Source organism: Panthera onca, chromosome B2, assembly GCF_046562875.1.
Source record: "Panthera onca isolate mPanOnc1 chromosome B2, mPanOnc1 haplotype 2, whole genome shotgun sequence".
NCBI lineage: Eukaryota > Metazoa > Chordata > Mammalia > Carnivora > Felidae > Panthera > Panthera onca.
The window spans coordinates 138,983,237-139,004,039 of NC_138343.1; the positions used below are offsets into that span (position 1 = coordinate 138,983,237).

The window sequence follows — 20,803 nt, forward strand, 5'->3', positions numbered from 1 at the left end:
GAAGAATCCTGAAAACGAAGTTCTTAATCTTTGAAAGTATTAGGATTTTAGAAAGCACGCGGCTGAAAGGAAGAAGGCATTCTTACCCCAGGCCTCGATAGCAGTATTTCCTTCGGAACTGAAATGCGTTCTGCACGACTCTCTCCACCAGCTTGAATGGCTGCTCTATCCTGGGCCGCGTCAGGGGCGTGAAGCGCACCACGCCCACGTCCACCTGCGTCGTGAGCAAAGGTACGTCACTCCGTGGCACGGGAATCTCGTGACTAAAACAACTCATCTTAGTAAAACACAGGCGGATGGGTGGCTGACGGCGTAGTTTTCGTAAACCTTTACAAGGGCTTCGCCTTCGTCCACTGTGGGCAGGTGAGTTGCTGCACTTGGCATCGAGCTCAGAGCGATCACGGTTGCGTCTGCTCTGTAAGCACATCCTGTAGACCTGTGCTTGAGGATCACTTGATCTCAAAATGGAGTTTTACAATGGCCTTTTCAGATCAATCCAAATAATCATTAAAGCCAGTAGGCAGCTAACAGCTTTAGAGGGTTTTATTTAGCTCTGGAATGAGAAAAAACAAGCTGCAGCAGCAGTTCTATGAGGCTGGGCTTCGAAACAGAGAAGAGAAGGCAGATGGCCCCCCCAGGGACCACTTAGTGCTAAACTCCCCAGAAAGGGAATCAGTTAGGACACCACTTATTTTGGGTACAGACACTGATTAATCAGCTGTACTGAATTCACGATCGTCATGTGCACGTCACTTTCGGGAGCAACTTTAAACGCCCTGGGAGGTCCAGGCAGGATTAAATAGGAAATGGAAACCACCAAAATGTCACTGTGTTGGTCTATAATATACCCTGTCTTAGTCTAAAACTGGGCTCATGGTCATTCACAAGTATATATTCAGAACAACAAAGGAACAATAGTATTAAAGTAAAGACGAAGACGGAAATGGAGTCCGAGCAGTTGCCACACACAAAAATGCCCGACACAGACCGTGGCCTGACAAGTGGGAAGTGCGTTCATAATCTACAAAAGCCTTCGTCTCTGAGGAGTTGTTCAATTTGCTGCTTAGAACATCACACAGACTCTCAGAGGCTTAAGAAAGTCTAGCAATTTATGGAGGGGGGTGGTACCACTGCTTTTCAAAAGGAATTCATTCTATATTTTTTAAAATTCCACAGGGGTTATCGTGTTCTCCTGGGAGGCCTTGCTTCTAAACATCCTTGTGGCTCTAAAACTCCTCAAAATTGGCCTGCAGTCTGAGGATGGAGCGTTTTCAGGGTGGAGGGGAAGTACTCGCATATGACGTGAGACCGCGTGGACGGGAACAGACAAGGCGTGGGTGGACCGACAGTTATTCCACTTCAGGGAGGGACTATCTAATGTTAAGTGTTCTCATTAAATTTTAAGTTTTTCGTATTGTGTTCTATGTGTCGCTTCATCAGTTTCTCCAAGTTCAGCAACAAGTACTGTAGAAAACAAAGGCTTGGTTAAAAGGCCAGGACTTCTGTAGACGTGCACAAAACCACCAACGAACAGGGCCCAGGGGTGTTGGAGAGGGCACTGGAGAGGATGAAGACTGGGGGGGGTGGCTTCGGGGCGGACAGGAGCACGTCAGTCATCAGGGAGGGAAAGATCGCTTCATCTCAAAGTGTGTCTGTGGCAGGAAAAAGAATCTGAGCGGAGGACAGCGGAAGAAGCCGAAACACTATAATGACTTTAAAGGTCAAAGCCTCTGCTCACAAACTCGGAAAGATCCATCCCCACCTTTCCTCCTATTTCTCTGGAATGGAGAAGTGAACCCAGCTGTCCAGGAAGGTTCTAGGCCTCGCCCATCACTCTATACTTCTCCATACCACTCCCCCCCACTGAGCCCACTGGCATCCGCCCCTCTCTCTCTGCCGGCCTCCAGGACTCCACTCTTCACAGCCCCCAGCTATGAGCCAGCAGCCTGCCTGTCTCCAGGGAAGCTCAGCTTTTAGCAAATGGGGTACAATCTAAGCCCCAGCCAGCCATTATCAAAACTCTGTCATGTTCAAATACAATAAAGAATAAAGGCACCGATACAGGGATAGATGCATTCCCCTTCCAGTACAGAAACTGCCACCTCCAGCTTCTCTGGATTTTAAAATTTGGTGCCGCCTTTTGGGGGCACCTGGGTGGCTCAGTCGGTTAAGCATCTGACTTGGGCCCAGGTCACGATCTCACAGTTTGTGGGTTTGGGCCCTGCGTCGGGCTCTGTGCTGACAGCGCAGAGCCTGGATCCTGCTTCGGATTCTGTGTCTCTCTCTCTGGTTCCTTCTCCACTCACACTCTGTCTCTGTCTAAATAAATGTTAAAAAAAAAAATTTGGTTTTCTTTTTGCCCAATTTTATTTCTTTGAGATACAGTTGGTGTTTGCAAATATAGAAAATGTCTTACGTTGGTTTTCCATAAAGTCTTAAGCCCTGTACAAATACAGCAGCACCCTAACTGTAGCGGACTTCTAAAGATCGAATGTAGTTCTGATAGTTGAGAGGGCTAACGGTATATCCCAGCTAAAAGAAAATACCTACTCACAATCAAATACAGTTCCTATCTAGTGGAGGACCCTGAGAAAATGGCCCTTCCAGTAATGTGTCCTGCTTCCCTGCAAGACCTCCTGTATCGCCCTCTTTTCCACCCCCCACCCCCAAAAGCACTTTTCGGAATTACTGTGAATGATGGAGCCCATTGTCTCTAGAACTACAGGAAAGCTGCTTGGTAACTAGGGTAACAGATACGAAAATGCTTTTTACTTATATTTGAATGCTTATTTAAAAATTGCAACCATTATTTTTCCTTCCTTGAAGTTTAACTCTATTAAAGGGCTTCATTACAACAAAGCAACCAATACGTAGGCACTAGATGCACTTAACAATTCTATTTTATTGTTGCCAGCAGCTTTCCAAACTCAGTCTATCAGGATACCAAAATGACCTAAGAAAATTTCAAATGAAAGGATTTGTAATGAATCTAAAATATCTGCCTCTCAAATCCACTCGAACATCAATGCTGTACCAAGCTGAGATGATGCTTCTCAACAGCAGCAGCCGGGGCTGCGCGAGGCTGCAGGCTGAAGTTCCATTTTCCAGACCAGCGTGTCCAGGGTGTGACTGGTTATGACACTGCGGGAGACCTGGGATAAGAAGCCAGTAAATCTCCAATCTCAGACGTTGCCAACTCAGATCCCGAATCAACAGGAGAACAGAGAACGCTGAAGACTGTGCCACCCAGCTCTTGCCGGGGAATCCTAACAGGGCGGAGAGCTACCTAACTACCCCGGGAAAAGGCACAGAAAACAACAGGAGCCATTCCCTAAGAAAGGGCCCTCCACACTTCCGATGGCATTCGAGACCATTCAGGGACAACCCAGTAGAAAGGGAAAATGTTTAGGAAGTAACAATTTACAATTGGCTGAAGTGTAACCATAACTGGGAGAGAGCAGAAGGGCAGAGAAAAAGGGCTACAGGGAATCGCTGAGAAGCCTTCAAGAGCAGCAAGAGGAGGGTTCAAAGGTCAAGGTGGTACTGACTCAGATTAGCGTGGCTGGGAGTGGGAAGGGTCCGGCTGGATCCCACACCCACCAGCGTCTGACTCTTCAGGTCCCTGCACTGAGCTAACGACAGCCTCCAGTCACAACTTCCTCAGACAAGGGTGACAGGGCGGCAAGTCGTTAATGCCTAGGATACTAGAATTACACGTTTTGTAGAAAAACACTTACAAATACAAATGTCTATCAAATTTCCTATAATTGGTTTATTCTGCCTGTAATCTTTGTCCCAAGGCCAACTTAAGGACAGAATTTCAGTTTTAAAACCTTAAAATACAAACACTTTAACAGCATTCCAGGTATTCTGAACCCAACGTACTCGACATAGGCTGACACACTGTTATACCTACAAATCTTTCTTTAAAGTTTATAATTTGTGGGGCACCTGGGTGGCTCAGTCGGTTAAGTGGCTCAGGTCATGATGTCACAGTTAGTGAGTTCCAGCCCCGCGTCGGGCTCTGTGCTGACAGCTCAGAGCCTGGCGCCTGCTTTGGATCCTGTGTCTCCCTCTCTCTCTGCTCCTTCCCCGCTTGCACTCTGTCTCTCTCTCTCAAAAAATAAACACACACATTTTTTGAGTTTATGATTTGTATTTTCTATAACAGTATTAATTTCTCTAGAAGTTCCACCCCACCTTTTTTTCCTCCTTTATATTTTTGAATGTTGTTTTTTCTCTTCCTCCTTGGAATCACAAAACAGTCAGTACTTCCTCTCAAAGTATGAGCACGAAGGACAGTGAGCTGGGAGCGTGATGAGGAATTAAGGGTAAGAAAGACACACCCATGTGGGGGGAGCAAATGGACAGAGTGTTTTACAGTGTAAATTATGCATGTAAATGTAGGCATGTCAGTAACTGTATGTATGTAAATTGTGCCTAGTGTAACAACAAGAGCAAGATGAGTCACGGTCTCTTGGTCCCAAAATAGGGAACGAGTTTCAGGGAGGTGAATGCTTAATTCTAAACAAAGCACAAGAGGGACAAGAACAAACACTGGATTGAGATTTTCTGTTACATTTAACTTGGAGTTCCTGGACGATCATGGGGAAAACCCCTAAAACCATGAGCTTTCCCACCAACCATGACTTTGGGGTTTGTGAAACAGCATCTGGAGGGGCCCTGCTCTCTGGGGCCGCAGGCTGGTAGCACACGGGGCCATCATGAGGGCCCGGCCTCTGCTTTCGCAGCGCCCCAGTGCGACCTGTTCTTCAGGGACAATGTCAATCCAGGCGGACTCACAAGACACTCAATGAGGACTGCTGCTCTCGAAAATATTAATATGAAAAGACTCATAAATGAACACAGATGCAAATATATTAATTCACAAGGAGCCACGCTGCCGAAGAGACTAGGGGCTATCTTCCAGTTACCTTGTCACTACCTTCCCCTATGTGCATATAAAACGACAAAACTACCCCTAAATGCAGGTCCCGTTACTATCAGAAGACCGCGGAGCGACACGGATGGGAGCAAGCATATACGGACTGGTGGCCGCCACGGTCACTGGTGTCTGCCCTGAGGGCCTGACCTCTCACTGGCACAGGTGGGGCCGGACTCTCCCGGTCCATGTGCCACGAGCACCCAGACCGCCGCGTTCCTTGTGCTGACGTGTTGTTCCTTTAAATATCCTCATGTTGTCTGGCTCTTCTGGTTTCTGACTTGAAAGACATTCTGTCTTTAAAAAAAAATTTTTTTTTAATGTTTATCTTGAGGGAGAGAGAGAGTGCGAGCACAAGCAGGGGAGGGCCAGAGAGAGGGAGACACAGAATCCCAAGCAGGCTCCAGGCCCTGAGCTGTCAGCACAGAGCCTGATCTCGTAACTGCGAGATCAAGACTTGAGCCAAAGTCGGACACCTGACCGACTGAGCCACCCAGGTGCCCCAGAGATATTCTGTCTTTTGAAAGGCAGATTCTACAGCTGCTAGATCTCACCCTTTACCTGCTTATCTTGCTAGTTTAACTCACGGAGCTCTGGGGTCTCAGAGTCTTCCCTATATACCTATCACCAGAGATTAAATAAAAAAAAATAAATGATTCAAGCTGACGCAAGCTTTATAATCTGGCAAGATCACAAAGTCCTCTTGGACTCACCCAGGGCGCCAGAGTGTGGGCTGGGGCTGGGATGCAGGACACCTTGCTGGGCAGGAGGGGGGGGGGGGGAGGGAGGGGGAGAGAGAGAGGGAGAGAGAGAGACAGTCACAGGGAAGAAAGGCAAAGAGGAACAAGGCAAGAGAAGCAGTCGGTGCCGAGGGTCAGGCCTACAGAAGGCCATTCAGCCCACAATCTTGGATACGGCCGGTAAATGAGGAGGTTTTAAAGAAACCCGTCCTGCTCTTCAAAATAATGTGCAAAGAGGATGTAACAAATACATGTTTACACTGCTTATTAGACTGAAAAAATTACATCCATCTGCAAACGTCACCACAAAATCCAAAGATAGTCTTAATATTCTAAAATCATGTGAGGAAAACAGAAAACGAGTCCTCAGGATCCCTCCTCTGAAGACATGAAAGGGAGAAACAAAGGGTAAAAATTAGCTAACAGCTGATAAACAAACGTAACTTACATAGCAGCCCCCCCCCCACCCCCATGGTTTGCTCTCTGTGCTTTCGGCTGCCCCCAGGCAACCTCAGTCTGGAGGCAGAGGACCCTCCTCCTGCTACAGTGCCAGAGGGTCCGCAGTAACCTACCACTATGTCACAGTGCCTACATCACTCACCTCCCTTCGTGTCACCACGCGGGCATTTCGTCAGCTCACATCGTCGTCATGACGATGACATCTTACTGTACGGTAAGATATTGAGACCTCACACACGTTCTCTTACAGCATATTGTTACAAGTGTTCTACTTTGTCATTAGTTGCTGTTGTTAATCTCTTACTGCACCTAACAAATTAACCTTTAGGTATGTATACACACGAAAAACACATGGTATATATTGGGTCTGGTACTCTCTGCAGTTTTAGGCATCCACTGGTGGTCTTAGAACATATCACATGTGGCTAAACGTGGGGGGGGAGGGTAGTACTCTATGCAGAAACATACACCTGATTTGCTATAAAAATCAAAAGAATTAGGCTGGCTTCAATGGACGTTTGAGAACACACAGAAACCATGAAAATAAATCTTCATTTTAAACAAAGTCCTTACTACAACCCACTAATCTGTAAGCTACCAATCTTCAAAGTTAAAGTCTTCAGGCCAGCCTGAAGCATTATTTTAAAACTAAAATGACCATAAAGATGGAGGGAAATGATGAATTAATCCTGCTCATAGCTGATACTATTAATTTCCTAAGACTGGGTCCGAAGAAAACATTATTTTAAGATTAAGTCAATCACTTTAAATCTGTGGGACGGGAATAGGTAACCACTTTTTCTTATGCTGCACTTTCATTATTTTCAAAGCTGAACAGAAAGCAAATAAGACACTGTTTTTAAAATCAGAACCCAGACTTTTCACTGGAATTAAGTGGGCAGCATTTTATACATGCTGTGAGTGGGCACCATCCCAGACCAATGAAATAAGAGCCGTGGGGCCTGGGCCTCGGGCTTTTTTTAAAGCTACGTGATGGCCCTGTGTGGGCAGGGGTGAGAAACACAGGTCTGCTGAACCTCATACAAAAGTATGTATTGTTGTTACTTCTAAAATACTCAATTATTTGGTCATTCAGAGAAAAGAGAAAAGCTTGTCTGACTTTCAAATGATCATTACGAAGAAAAACACACTAAGGAAATCATATGCAATTTTTTCTTAAAAATACCTACATGAAAACATTTTAAAGAAAATAGATGGACTGCTGAGTCACTGGACAGTTAGTCACGGACTCTGCATGAATGAGAAGTGTTTTTCTGTAAAGCCATGGAGATGTGGGTTTTTTTTTTTGTTTTTTTCTTTTTTCCACCATTATCCAGATTACCACAGAAAGAAAAGACTCATTCTAATGAGATTTACAAATACATTCTTCTCTAAGTGGAGGCAGGGAAGTGCTAGGGGTGTACGAAAGGCTTCAAAAATCACAGTACCCTGGGCCCGCATCCCATTCCTGCTATGTACTCATTTTACAACCTTAGTCAAGTTACTTCACTTCTCTGGGGCTCAGTTTTCTCATCTGCAAAATGAGGACTCCTACGACCTCACAGGGTTGTCTTGAGAAGCAAGCAGCACAGCGCCTCAGGCAGTATCTGGCATTACAGGAAACGGTTTTATGAACAGTAGGTATTAGTATTAGGCCCAAATGACAAAACCGAAGAGGAACAAAGTGACTTAAAACTGCAGTCTCATTTAGAAAGGATACAATTATACTTTTAACCATACAAAGGTATAGTTTGTTTATCTACTCAAAACTAGCTTCTGAATTCATTCAACAAATACTTACCTGTGCCCTTACTACTCCTGGCACAGGAGACTCAGGAGTGACGGGGGACACACAGAAATCCTTGCTGTGTGAGGTTCTTAAGCCAGGGAGTTAGAGGGGCTCAGAGGTGGGGGGATTCTTGACCTATTGTGAAGTTTAGAAACAAGATGATGTGTTAATTAAGTGGATGTTGGGCATGGAATCCAGGACGCGTTTAAGACCTGGGACGTGCCAGTTGCCAGGGTGAATTTGGCATCAACGGACGTGGGGAAACTGAGGAGAACAGGGGTGGGGAAGACCGGTCCTTGTCCCGGTAGCTCTGAAATGTGTGTAAGTGATGTCACATTGGCACTTGGATATATAGCCGGGTGTTCAGGGGAGAGGGCCAGCGAAGAGGCATGAACTAAGGTAAAGATAAGCTTTATCTGCAAAACCTTCTGGGCTTAAAAGGTTACTTCTCTTACAACATGTCCACAGTGGAAGCAGAGGAGGTCAACGCGTTATATTTCTCTATAAACTTCTATGTTTCCATCTCTTTTTGTACAAGGAATCCTACACCTTGATTAAAGGTCTGTAATTTGTGAAAGTCATTTGCACTTCAGAAGTTTGTTTTTCTAGAAGAGGCAGTTAAGATTTTATAGGAGAAGGGCTCCCACCAAGGCAGAAGAGTAATCAGAGATGTTCTGAAAATGGAAAGAAGGCGTCCTTATCCTGGAGGCCGGAGCTGGGAGCTGGCTGGCCCCTCCACCTGCCATCGGTCGGCCTCAGCACAGGTCAGTCCATACTGTCAATCGTGGCAAAAAGCAAACAAGGCGAGGTGCTAAAGGGATCTGGTGGGTTTCTTCCGATACAGCAGAAATAACAATGCTGGTTCCGTTAGTGCCTGAAATTCAACTCTTCCTCACCCAGTATTTACGTGAAGAACTGTTTAAGTATTTCCATGAAACAGAAGAAAATAAGTTTACATATTAAAATTACAACACTATGGTTAAAAAACAAATCCACAGGCATCAGATTTCTAAAAGAAGAAAAATACCTTGCTAAATGCCAGACTCAGAAAAGATGAAAACGAAACAAAAAAACAAAAAATCAAGAAAAATCCAGATAATCAAAATGTGCATTTTATTATTTACGGGTTTTAAAGAAATGGCTATCATCTGATATAGCTATAATATGCGGGAAATCAAAAAGTCTATTATCACAATACCTTCTTTATAAAGTGGTTCTGAATTTATAGCTTGTAGAATTAGAATCAGGGAAGGCAAGTAAAATGTGAACTCAGAGTCGACAGGCATGAAATGTGTCTGTATTCAAGGTGTCAGGACCTCAATATTTGATTTCACTATTTCATTGAATATGCTCCACATCATTTTGGTGTAATTTCTTCACATTCTCTAAAAGCTCTAATTTATTAAGTTATACTCCAGAAATCTTTCTCAGTGGAAGGAATAACAAAAGAAAATTCAGGACACGCCCCGTCCCTGACCCACAAAATACTTGTAGATTTACCGGTCAGAGTCTAGTCAACAGGGTTCCTTTTTCTTTTATTGAAAAGATGCATATTTTGAAAAGAGTCTTTTGGACATCTTTTTGAAAGCTACCAATTTTGTGACTCTTGATTTCAGACGAGTCACAAGCACCAGCATAAAAAGATCGTCTTGACTATCATTTGCAAAGCACAATCTAGTTAAAAATATTTCAGACCATATCCTTTAATTGGGGACATGACAAACTATCTTCCAACACAGATAAAAATTCAAAAATAAATTATAACTGCGGAGTGCAACATAACATTAAAGGAAAAGAAAGCCCTTTTGTGAGTACGCGAAGAATTCCTCCTCTGCACAGTGACACAAAAGCATTTTCAGCTTTCAGGTTTCGACAAATCCTGTCGTAACAACAACTCCCTCCCTTCCCCGCCTCTCCTTTCTTAATTCTCCCACAGCTCAAAAAATGAGATGGGGAACCTGGTATTTATCTTCTAGCACCATCAGCAGTCTCCACCTCAGATTCCCATGTTGGTCTTTACGTGCGAGTTAACTTGGCGGAGCTCTGTCCCTAACGCTCACAGGCTGGACGGGAGCCTCAAGTGTGGCTTCTCCGCCTCGAGCGGCTTCGTTTGAAGACAGCTGACAGAAGGGGGTTAAGACACCGAAGGCTCCTGACAAAAGGTATGGAAAATGAGAGGCTTCTACAACGCTCAGAAATAGAAGTAGAGACCTTTAAGTGTTTAGTTCGAACTGTAAGTTGTCGGTCTGTTTTTAAAGTAATAGTTTTGTTATAAACAGATCTTGTCTGGAAAACTGACTTTACGTTTTAATGAAATCCACTGCAGACTTTCTGTTGGCAAGTAAGTCCATAAAGTTAACACTCACAGGCTCTGTTCTGCAAGCAGTGTATTCTGGAGCCCTGAGAGACCTGTGTATTTAGAACTAAGTTTTTACATGCAATCCCTCTGCTGCTTCTGCTGGATTTCCCTGTATTCCACCACCACCACCACCACCACCACGGAAATAAAGTATGCTTTCATTCCGTACTTACTTACGAGATAGCAATGTGAGAGAACAGGCCACAAACTGTATCATACTTGTGGCTGGAGAGGAAAAGAAAATTCATAGCAATATAGCTAAGATGCCAGTATGTTTTTACAAAAGGAACAGAAATAGTGACCTTCATTGTGGAGAACAAATTTTTTCTGCAGAAGTGCTCCGTGCAGAAGAAAGCATTTAAGATCCGATATTCAACAGTGAGCAGGCACTATGCTAGCTGAATGCAATGTCATATTGTTTACGCTGATTCTGGCTGTCTGTAATTTATCACTGCCAGTACGTGTTAATTAAGATGAACAAGCTGTCTGCAAGCCTGAATTACACTGAAATTTATAAAATGTATTGGTTAACGGGAAGAAAAAGGTTATAATTGGGAAGCTGAGCATAGATTGATCAACACATGAAGGTTACTCAACCCAAGTAAAAATAAAGAGGGAAATGAGATGCTCTTAGAGCATGTTAACAGCAATCTCGATGCCGAAGAAACCATAAGCTGACAAAGGTCTGGGAAGGCGGTAATTTAGGGAACTGCCTGGAATCTGAAATGTTAAAACCCAAACCTGAAAACAGCTATTATGAAACTATAAACATGTGCTTCATTTATTTTTTTTTTTTTCCTAGAAACTTTATTCTGTGCTATTTTAGTATCAGGTATGAAAAGAGGTTTGGAAAACAGAAGCGAACCGTACGGCTATGCCAAAAGCCGAAGTACTCTGATGTGTCTGTAAGTCTGATGCTTAAGGATTTAAAGTTTCAGGGAAACCCTTTCCTAAGTTTGTCATATTTTAAAGCTATGAACAAAAATATACGAAGCAAATTTAGACAGTCCAGGATTTAACTTCTTAGAGAACCGATGCTATAACTATGTTAAGTTTGTACTTCTGATATAGGCACGGATTAGTATTACTTCAGATATTTTACAAAAGCCAGGCATCAACCTCCTTGGATGAGTCTCTGAGACTAAGCTATTTGCCCCATTAATGTCTTGTGAAGTGGTTTTTTTTTTTTTTTTTTTCCCTTTGTGGGACAGGGAGTGGATAAAATTGACAGTTAATGGCGTTCTCTGCCTGCAGATGTAGCGTTTTCTGTGCTTCCCCGGAGGCACACGGAGAGCATCTCACACTTGAGTACTGGGGTGATGGTGGGAGAGGCGGGAACACCGGACACCGTTGCTGAGACCTGCGTGGCCTTGGGGGGTTTACCACCTCAGTGTCCTTCCCAATCGGGAAAATTGATGACGCACAGTTATATCTATGGTTTGGTTCAGCTCTAAGATTCTACAAAAATAAATCAGTTCGATGAAGGAAGAGAGAAAAGAAAAAATATTTCAAATGTTATTAAATAGCAACTGTCACATGACAGAAAACAGCATGCTAATCACAGTGTTGATTATAATGTATGGAGTACTTTTTAGGTGTTGGATATTGTTCTCTAAGCCCTTAAATGCATTTAACTCTTTGATATACATACTATAATCCTATTTTCCAGAAGAAAATACTAAAGCAGAGAGAGGTTCTGGAAAGTGAAGATATGAGCCCAGTATTTTGGATTCAGAGCCCCACACTGCCTTTTGTAAAATATGTGAATCGTGACAGAGCCACCCTAATACGTCATTCAAAAACTGATTCAGAAACACAAAAAAAGTTATTACTGTATTTCAGAAACCATTAGACTTCCCTCGAAGAAGGCAGTAATTACTGCCAGGGTAAAGCACAGCCAAGCCACAAATTCGGTGCGGTCTTTACTCTCTTCTTAAGAAAATGTTAAATTATTTTTGGTATTCTTTCACATACAACAAAGGATGTGGTTATTTCTGGCATGTACTTTCAAGATTCAAGGTCACTACCGAATCCGTCAGAACAACCGGTTTTACGGCAGACTACTTCATCTGGGTCAGGGAAGGATTCTGGTCCCAGCTAGAAAGGATCTCACATTCTCACAAGCAAAAGACACTGGCCTAATTGTTCCTGCACTGAGCGTCTTGCACCTGCAGTGAAACGAGTGCTAACCTAGATAAGGATTTCGTAAAAGTTTATTAACAGGAAATTAGGGATAATCATGCCTGTGGCTTTAACTTCTTTCCACGAATTTCCTTTCCTCCTTAAACAGTTTACTTGGGTTATGTGTCTGGCACATGGTAAGTGCTTAATGAATATTTTTTAAATAAAATCATTTTTTGAATACTTAAAACTCTTCTAAGATTTATAAGTCAGTTTTTAATTTTTAAAAATGTTTTTATTTTTGAGAGAGAAACAGAGAGACAGAGTGTGAGCAGGGGAGGGGCAAAGAGGGAGGGAGACACAGAATCTGAAGCAGGCTCCCAGGCTCTGAGCTGTTAGCACAGAGCCCGAGATGGGGCTCAAACCCACAAATGGTGAGATCATGACCTGAGCTGAAGTTAGACGCTTAACCGACGGAACCACCCAGGTGCCCCTAGAAACCATTTTTAAGAGGTGGGCTTCAACTATTCATTTCTCCCTTATTACCTATTAAGTATTTTAATTAGAAATCATAGGGTTTAAAAAAACCTGTAAGCTATTAAAATTCTTTATCAGATCCTACAACTGGAATTCGGTATGTCAAAATCTCCCAAGAAGGCATCAACATAGACTTTAGCACAGTTTAAATTCTAAAAAGAACAAAGTGGCCACTTTTCGAGAACCACCCATCCGCACTCAGGAGAATGACCGGTAGTCTCTGAGGGCCTGGCGTGAGCTTTTCTCTTGGGCTGGAGTGTCCTCATCTACTGCGAGGCCCATTCAAATGTGTTCCTGCTCCCACCGTACGTGGAAACGTAAGCCTTTTCGTTATCCTTTCTTTTAATCCCGGTTTGTCTTCCTTCCCTAGCCTTTGTTACGTGGTTCTCTGCCGCACAGACAGCATTACGGTTTTGACCAGGGGCCATCATAATCAAGCAGCAGGTAACGGGGGACCAAGATAAGGTAACGTCATGGCGTCCGCGGGTCTCCAGCTCCTGGCCTTCGTCCTGGCTCTATCTGGGGTGTCTGGAGTGCTCACGGCCACTCTGCTGCCCAACTGGAAGGTGAACGTGGATTCGGGCTCCAACATCATCACGGCCGTCGTGCAGCTGCAGGGGCTGTGGATGGACTGCACGTGGTACAGCACCGGGATGTTCAGCTGCACCCTCAAGTACTCCATTCTGTCCCTCCCCATCCACGTGCAGGCCGCACGGGCCACCATGGTCCTGGCCTGTGTCCTGTCCGCGTTGGGGATCTGCACTTCCACAGTGGGGATGAAATGCACTCGCTTAGGAGGGGACGGAGACACAAAGAGCCACGCTTCCTTTGCCGGAGGAGTCTGCTTCATGGCTGCAGGGGTCTCTGGTTTAATCCCAACCGTGTGGTACACAAAGGAGATCATAGCAAACTTCCTGGACCTGACGGTTCCAGAAAGCAACAAACATGAGCCCGGAGGAGCCGTCTACCTCGGATTCATTTCGGCCGCGCTGTTGTTCGTCTCCGGCATGATTTTCTGCACTTCCTGTATGAAAAAGGCTCCGGAAGCTTGGCTCTTTGCAGCCAAGCAGCGGCATACCTCCGCCATGCAGCCAGAGGGCAGCTCCGCGTACAACCTCAAAGATTACGTGTAAATGACCGTGTAACGCGTACGGAATGTTTAGGTGCCTGCTGTGGCTTTCGTCTTTTCGCTTTAGAGGAAAACTATAAATGAGGTCATTTAAAATGCCAACAAACTATTGTGTGCAATTAGATCCGTTTTAAGATTATTCTTCCATTCCTTTTTTCATGTTTTATCCAGTGGTTTGTAACTGAAAGAGGTTCTGTTTTATAAGACAATTGATGGGGTTTTTTTCCTTTTAAGATAAACTGTTGACACATCTTCTGAATTGTTATTTAGTTGGATTTTATAAAAGAACTAAATTGCCAAGTATAAAAAAGCGCCTTTCTCTGTGTTAATCCAGGGTATCATCTGCTTTTGCTGGCTGTTGGTAACCACAGGGACTTGCTTCTGTTTTCAAGCCTGCTCTTTGACCATGAGGGAAAGAAGAGATGTCCATCTCTCTTAAGTGTTGCCCAAACCAGCCTCCCCAGCTTCCCACCTACCGTGACCTCCCTGCTTCCTTTTTCATTTTAGAAAATATCTACGTACGTGTCCAAGAGCCAGTGATAGGCTATACAAAGATTAGGCAGGCAGAACTAAGGAAGAGAAACTGGTAAATGCTACCACAGCAAAGCAAAACCAAATCAAGCGCAAACTGAAATCTCCAGGATTGGAAGGCATTAAGTACAAAGTAAGTGACAATAATAACAGTTTGCTTTACTTAGAATGCTTAAGAAGTGCCGTCTTCTGCTGCTAGCAAGAGGATGCTCCAGATTCCATTCATTTATCCTACAACCCAGAGTCTTCCCTCTCACTGATGAGTATCTGGATGATAGAAGTTACTTTAAGTTGTCGTTTTTTTCTCAAGTTTGATTCACGTTAACGAAAACATTGCTGTTCTCTTATAAATGAGCTGCTTCCAGTAGTAAACAGAACAAAAATTAAAGTATAAAGAATACTTTAAAAATGCAAGTTAATTTGTGATATGTAATCCAAATATCTTAACAAGAAAATAAAAACTGGATTTTCTAATGCACAAAGGGGACAAGGCCCACTATTGTTTCTAATAATTCATGTAATTTAGGCTTAGTCATTGCTCACCATAAAGTGGTAAAGGGGGAAAAAGGATCATTTCTTTGCACATCAGTAACTCAGGAAGTGTGAAGAGTATCTTTTAGGTGACTACATATTTTTCATTTGTGCCTACAGAAGTAGAGACTAACACGTTTTATACCTAGTTTACTCACTCTCTTCTGTAACAGTGTCATTGGCCATTAATAGGATGGCTAAAATGGAAAGGTATCATTTCATCCGGGAATTAGGAAAAGACATATTTAAACAGAAGCTTAAAGTATGGATTTCTTTTGGAGGGTCAAAATATTTTCTAAACACATGTATACTAAAAATAACTGGTAAAAAGTATTTTTATGCAAATTAATGTGACCAGATTGGTTTGGCACCTGTATCTCTCTCCTTTTGCTTACTGGGACTGGTTTTATATGCAGTTTCTGTACCTGATAGTCCCATGCTAAAAGTTCACCGTATGTGTTCTATATAAGTCTATACATACTCCAAAAAATAATTTTTATTTTGCTCTAGAATGTTTTCTTCTTAAATAGGCACAGGGATGTTCTGAACTCCAGAAAAGCAGCCATTTCCTACAAATAATGGCCGAATTCTATCCAGACTGGACACAGCAACGATGAAATGGCTCGGAGTCCCTCCGTCCCTCCAGACCGCATCCCTGCTGCATTCCTCCACCCGGAAACCTCCCACACTCACCCCTTCCTTGCCCGCCCACGCTCCGACTCCTCCTTCGGGGTTCACGCGGGACCTCCTTTGTGACCCCACTCCTGACTCCCTGAGGGTCGCTGCTTCCAGCCCTGTACTCTCTGGGAATACGGTCTATTCAAACAAGTTATTGCATCTCCGACTAGACTCTGAGACAAGGTACCGTTTTTACCTTTGTAGCCTCCGTAACTTGCCTACAGCGCTTACGAGGACGTGCCAGTCCTTCCGGGACGTACACGGACTGGTTTAAACCTCAGGAGGTCTCTAGGAGGCAGGCACTATTCCTAGCACAGAGGACAACTGAACCAGGGGAAAGTACGGTACCTCACCTGCCCAACGGCAGGCAGCTGGTAAGCGGAGAGATGGGATTCAACCGGAGGGCACTGGCCCTGGAGTCAGACCAGGTGCCTGCCAGCTCACGCAGGGCACAAGGCTGCGCGGCGCGTGTTACTGAATCTAGGTCTGGGTTCCCTCCTGTGAAAATGAGGATAGAATGGCACCTACGCACACAGGGGCTGTAAGGATTCAATGACAGGATGTGCACACAGCATTTGAAGGGGCAGGGGGCGGTAAGCACGCTCGGGGCTTTCTTGGTCTACACCAGCATTTTCCAAAGCGGGGTGGGTGGAGCCTGCAGAGGACACAGGGCAGCGCCGGGGGCCGGCTTTGGTCATCACAGCTGGGGTAGCGGTACTGGGACCCAGTGGGCGGAGGCCAGAAATGCTATGAAATACCCTACAATGCCTGGGCAACAAAGAATTTTCTAGCCAAAAATGTCAATTGTGAGCAGGTTGAAAAACCCTGATCTAATGTATTTGAATTCTATTTAAACATTCATTTTAAAGAAAATAATAAAGTTACCAAACCAAAAGAAAACACCAGAAAGCCTCAGAATGTCCTGCTTATTTTACCTACAGAGCAGATATATACGTATATGTATGTATGTATGTATGTATGTATGTATGTGTGTGTGTGTGTGTGTATGTGTTATGACTGAAGAAATCAGCGAGTAATCTGGGCAACAACATGGGCAGGTGAAAGGGTTATCAGCACACTACCTACACATGGGCAGGCACAGGCTGGGGTATAGACAGATCCACTTCTGGATTCAATGTTTTCTCATTACATCTTTTACTACCATATTTTTAGCTACAAGGCTTTAGCATAAATTCACTGTACTGACTTTTGAGATTTGTATCATAGGCTATAATCCTGTGAACCTGTTGCGATCTCTTCATTACCTCCGATAATTTTTTAATTCACTTCACTGCACTTTATACATACATGAATGGGTCACCTGCAAAAATGCAATTTTGTTTCTTCCTTCATTGGGCTTATAATACTTCTTGTTTATTTTATTCTTGGAGTAGTTATAAAAACATAACTTGTATGAAGGTAAATTGTAATAATAAATATCTTGTTTCTATCCAACACTAACTTGATTTTTAAGAAGGACTCTTGTACTTTAATTATAAAACTGGATTTTAGTTTACACGTTTATTTTTATTTTAGACTCACTCTCAAAAAGAATTTGAGGCTACTTAACGATAAAATTGCCGGCATAATAAGAACAAACACAATGATAAAGGTGAAAGACTAAAGTTACAAAGAAGAGAGAGAGGATGCTATTAAATAATCCTGTTTGAAGGCTACTAAAGGAATCACGTATGAAACTTAGTTTAGAACTTGGAGCAACCAAGGCACAGAAGGCCACATGAGGCGTCTGACGGCGGTCTCGGGCAGGTGCCTACAGAGGCTAGAGAGGCTGCCGGGGGTGCTGCCTAAGCTCCCACTGGGCTGTGCGTCCGTCCCCAGCTGCTGTGAGTGCAGGGCGCTACCAGCTCACACGTGCGGAATTGCCTCCCTTGGTAGACTAGGGCACCACTGCTCCTAGGAGGTGGCCGTGAGCCAAAGACTGACCACACACGTGTAGAACATGCCATTCCCTCGACTGAGTCTGTGGGACAGTTTGTGCCCCATTGCTCCCCCTCTCCCCGCTACCCTCTGACCCAGTGGGACCAGGCTGACGCTGGTGTCCAGGCACAATATTCCTGCTTAGCTTTTCTGCCCCCCCTTGCTTTACCCTGCTTCCCTCACCCTTCTTCTGAGAACACTCAATACGGCACTTTCATAAAAATTCTCATCTCAGTCCCTAATTCCAGGAAATCAGACCTAACACAGAAGAGTATTAGTTAAGTAGAAAAATATGTCCACAGGGTTCTCAAATATAGGGCAATATTCAACAGAAATAACATCCTCACTATCTGATTTCAAAATACACAAAGGCATGAAAAAATGGCTTTCTTACGTGAATCCACCCATTTTACGAAGATCAAGATTACTTCACAAAGAAGTCAAGGCCTCAATAGCTGTCAGCAAGGATGGCTGAAAGCTTCTAAAATGTGGTCCTCAAAGGTCAGGCATGGATGCCTCAAGTCGTGACCTTTTCTTTATAATGTCACGGGTATATCGTCGTTAATTCTTCTAAAATTGTATTGACAATATGCTTTAAATCTGTCCCATACAGGGGTAACTTGCTCCACACGCAGTACTCCTAATAGGCAAAATTAGATATAAACTATATGAAAGTCTTAAAAATTAAAATGTGTATCAGGATATACCAACTTAGTCCATAAATAGTTGTTTATAATCAGAATAACAGTGACCTTCCACTGACTGCCTCCAAATGCATTACTTCACATTACTTCTCAAAACAATCCTTCAAGGGTGACATGACTGCCCCAATTTGGGATATATTAAAATTCAGCCTATTGACCTGACCGAGTTCTTGTCATTAGGGACACTGGAATTCCAGTACATCTAGTTTCCTTTAAAATACCTCTAGGGGCACCTGGGTGGCTCAGTCGGTTAAGCATCGTCTGACTTCAACTCAGGTCGTGATCCTGCAGTGCATGAGTTTGAGCCCAGCATCCGGCTTTTGTGCAGAGCCCGCTGCAGACCCTCTGTCTCCCTCTCTCTCTCTCCGCCCCCGCCCTGCTTGCACTTGCTCTCTTTCAAAAATAAAAATAAAAAAAAGCATATAAAAAAATACTTCTGTTTATTCCGCCAGAGTATGCTGCCTCTATCACATTAATCAAACGAGCCCATTGCAATTCTCAATTTCTATCCAAGCGACCTACCTAGGTTTGAGGATAGCATAGTGGTTAAGACCCAAAGCCTATCCATTCTGTTGGGAGTATGTTAGATTAGAAGCCCCATGACCAAAATTTTAAAAAGAAAAAAAAAATGACACAGAATTTTGAGGGTCTAGCTAATAGCTTAGTATTTCTCAAATTTGATTAATGTGCAGATCGGCTCAAAAAAATTACTGTAGAACTCCAGAAATACGTGGATTCTTCAGGGTTTAAAAATGTCAGCTTGAAAAACTTAAATAAGCTTTATTTGCTCATGGAAGCATTTTTCAATTGTGAATCTGCACCGTAAAACATTTTGTCTTGTAATTGGTAAAATAATTTTATGAACTCAATAGTGAAATGAAAATACAAAATTTTAAAAATTCTGACTTAACTCTATTCACTAAAAACTCCAGAAGTTTAAGAAACACTAGAGTAAGTCAATTTGACAAATTTTATGAATCTAACCTGGGAAGTTGCATTTTCTGTAGACAGAAAAGAATTTTGGGTTCAAATTTTGGGGCCTAGAGAAGTTAATAAAAATAATGAGTTTGACAAGAATTTAGGTCAACTATTCTGAACAGGATTATTCTAGTTCATGGAAGTAAAAGCCTTGCCTCGATTAAGTTGGTTTGTCTAAAGACCAATAACCAGGAGGGATTACAGATTCTCCAGAAAAATTCTAAGGTGGTATAAATACGTTCTTGAAATATCACAAAAGAAATTCTCGTATCTAATTCTCAGGGTTGGTTAAGAAGAAGTACTGACTTAGGAAACTTCTTTGAGCATCTATAGAGAATTAACCCCCCTCTCTGGACTCCCCAGCGAACCTGCCTGTACCTCTATTTTAGCACTTTTTTTCACTTGTGTTATGAGTTATTTGTGTTTATGACTTTCTCCTCTTGTATTCAGAAAGGTTTAGCCATAGGGTTAGGCTTGTGCCATTATTTTACCTTCTCTAGAAGATTCTTCTCCTTTCTTAAGAAAATAAAATTTTTTTTTTATTTGTTCAGTGCAACCATCCATCAGTCAAATGTTTTCTGGCTTTCCTCAGAATAGTCCCGATCTGCTAAATAGTACAACTACTTCAGAGCAGCAGAGAATTCTCTTAGAACCAAAATTTAATCATTTGATTTACTATTTTCCTTTATCATAATACAGTCTCTCTCCTCTTTGATAGCTGTTTTCCTAGATTACAAATAAATTCCTTGCATGTAATATTTATAACATGATGAAAAGCATCTCAAGAAAACTGCTATGAATATGTTTAATTTGTCAAAAAGCAAACATTCCTCAATAAAGTGAACCAAAAACATAGCTAGTTTTTTTTCAAATAATAAATATTTTCATGAGGCCTTAATCCTTGAGGAAAGAACATTACCTAACTGCATGTGTATCTTACCGCAAAATCAAGGATAAGGTTGATAACAACCTCTAAAAATGCCCTCAACTAAGTAACTAAAACAAAGAAAAACTTTCCATTAAAAAGATTCTAAAATCCACCTTAAGAAACACTTGGTAAAATTTAAATAGCTTCAAGATTCTGGACTGTGGTCAGAACCCTAAGTATAAAAGCCTAAAAGTAAAGATCTTTGTTTCTGATACATTGGGGTCCTACACTATTCAAAATGTTATATACACTCATATGTGCATTATGAGAAGAAAGAAAGCTATATGGTCAACTGGTTTTCTTCATTACAATGGCCATCTGTTCTAGGATAGAAAATACCTGAAAGCACAAATAAATTAAACCTGATGATGACCTATAACACATCTCCAGTCATTGGGTCCTGTCTGGGATCTAACAGGATCTATTATTTTGGAAGAAA

The 20,803-nt window shown here is 42.8% G+C and overlaps 2 protein-coding genes across 4 annotated transcripts in view; one reads left to right on the forward strand and one right to left on the reverse strand.

The window, feature by feature from the left end:
- TFB1M (transcription factor B1, mitochondrial) overlaps positions 1-20,803 on the reverse strand; it is a 79,688-nt gene that overhangs the window by 3,276 nt on the left and 55,609 nt on the right. For all 3 annotated transcript variants that reach the window (XM_060616987.3, XM_060616984.3, XM_060616985.3), the window contains one exon: positions 87-214. In XM_060616987.3, coding sequence (XP_060472970.1) covers positions 87-214 — 128 coding nt within the window. The remainder of the gene's footprint in view (positions 1-86; positions 215-20,803) is intronic.
- On the forward strand, positions 9,060-14,968 carry CLDN20 (claudin 20). The gene is made up of 2 exons (XM_060616988.3): positions 9,060-10,092; positions 13,318-14,968. Exon 2 carries the CDS (start codon positions 13,421-13,423, stop codon positions 14,078-14,080), a length of 660 nt encoding a protein of 219 aa, XP_060472971.2. The 5' UTR covers positions 9,060-10,092; positions 13,318-13,420; the 3' UTR covers positions 14,081-14,968.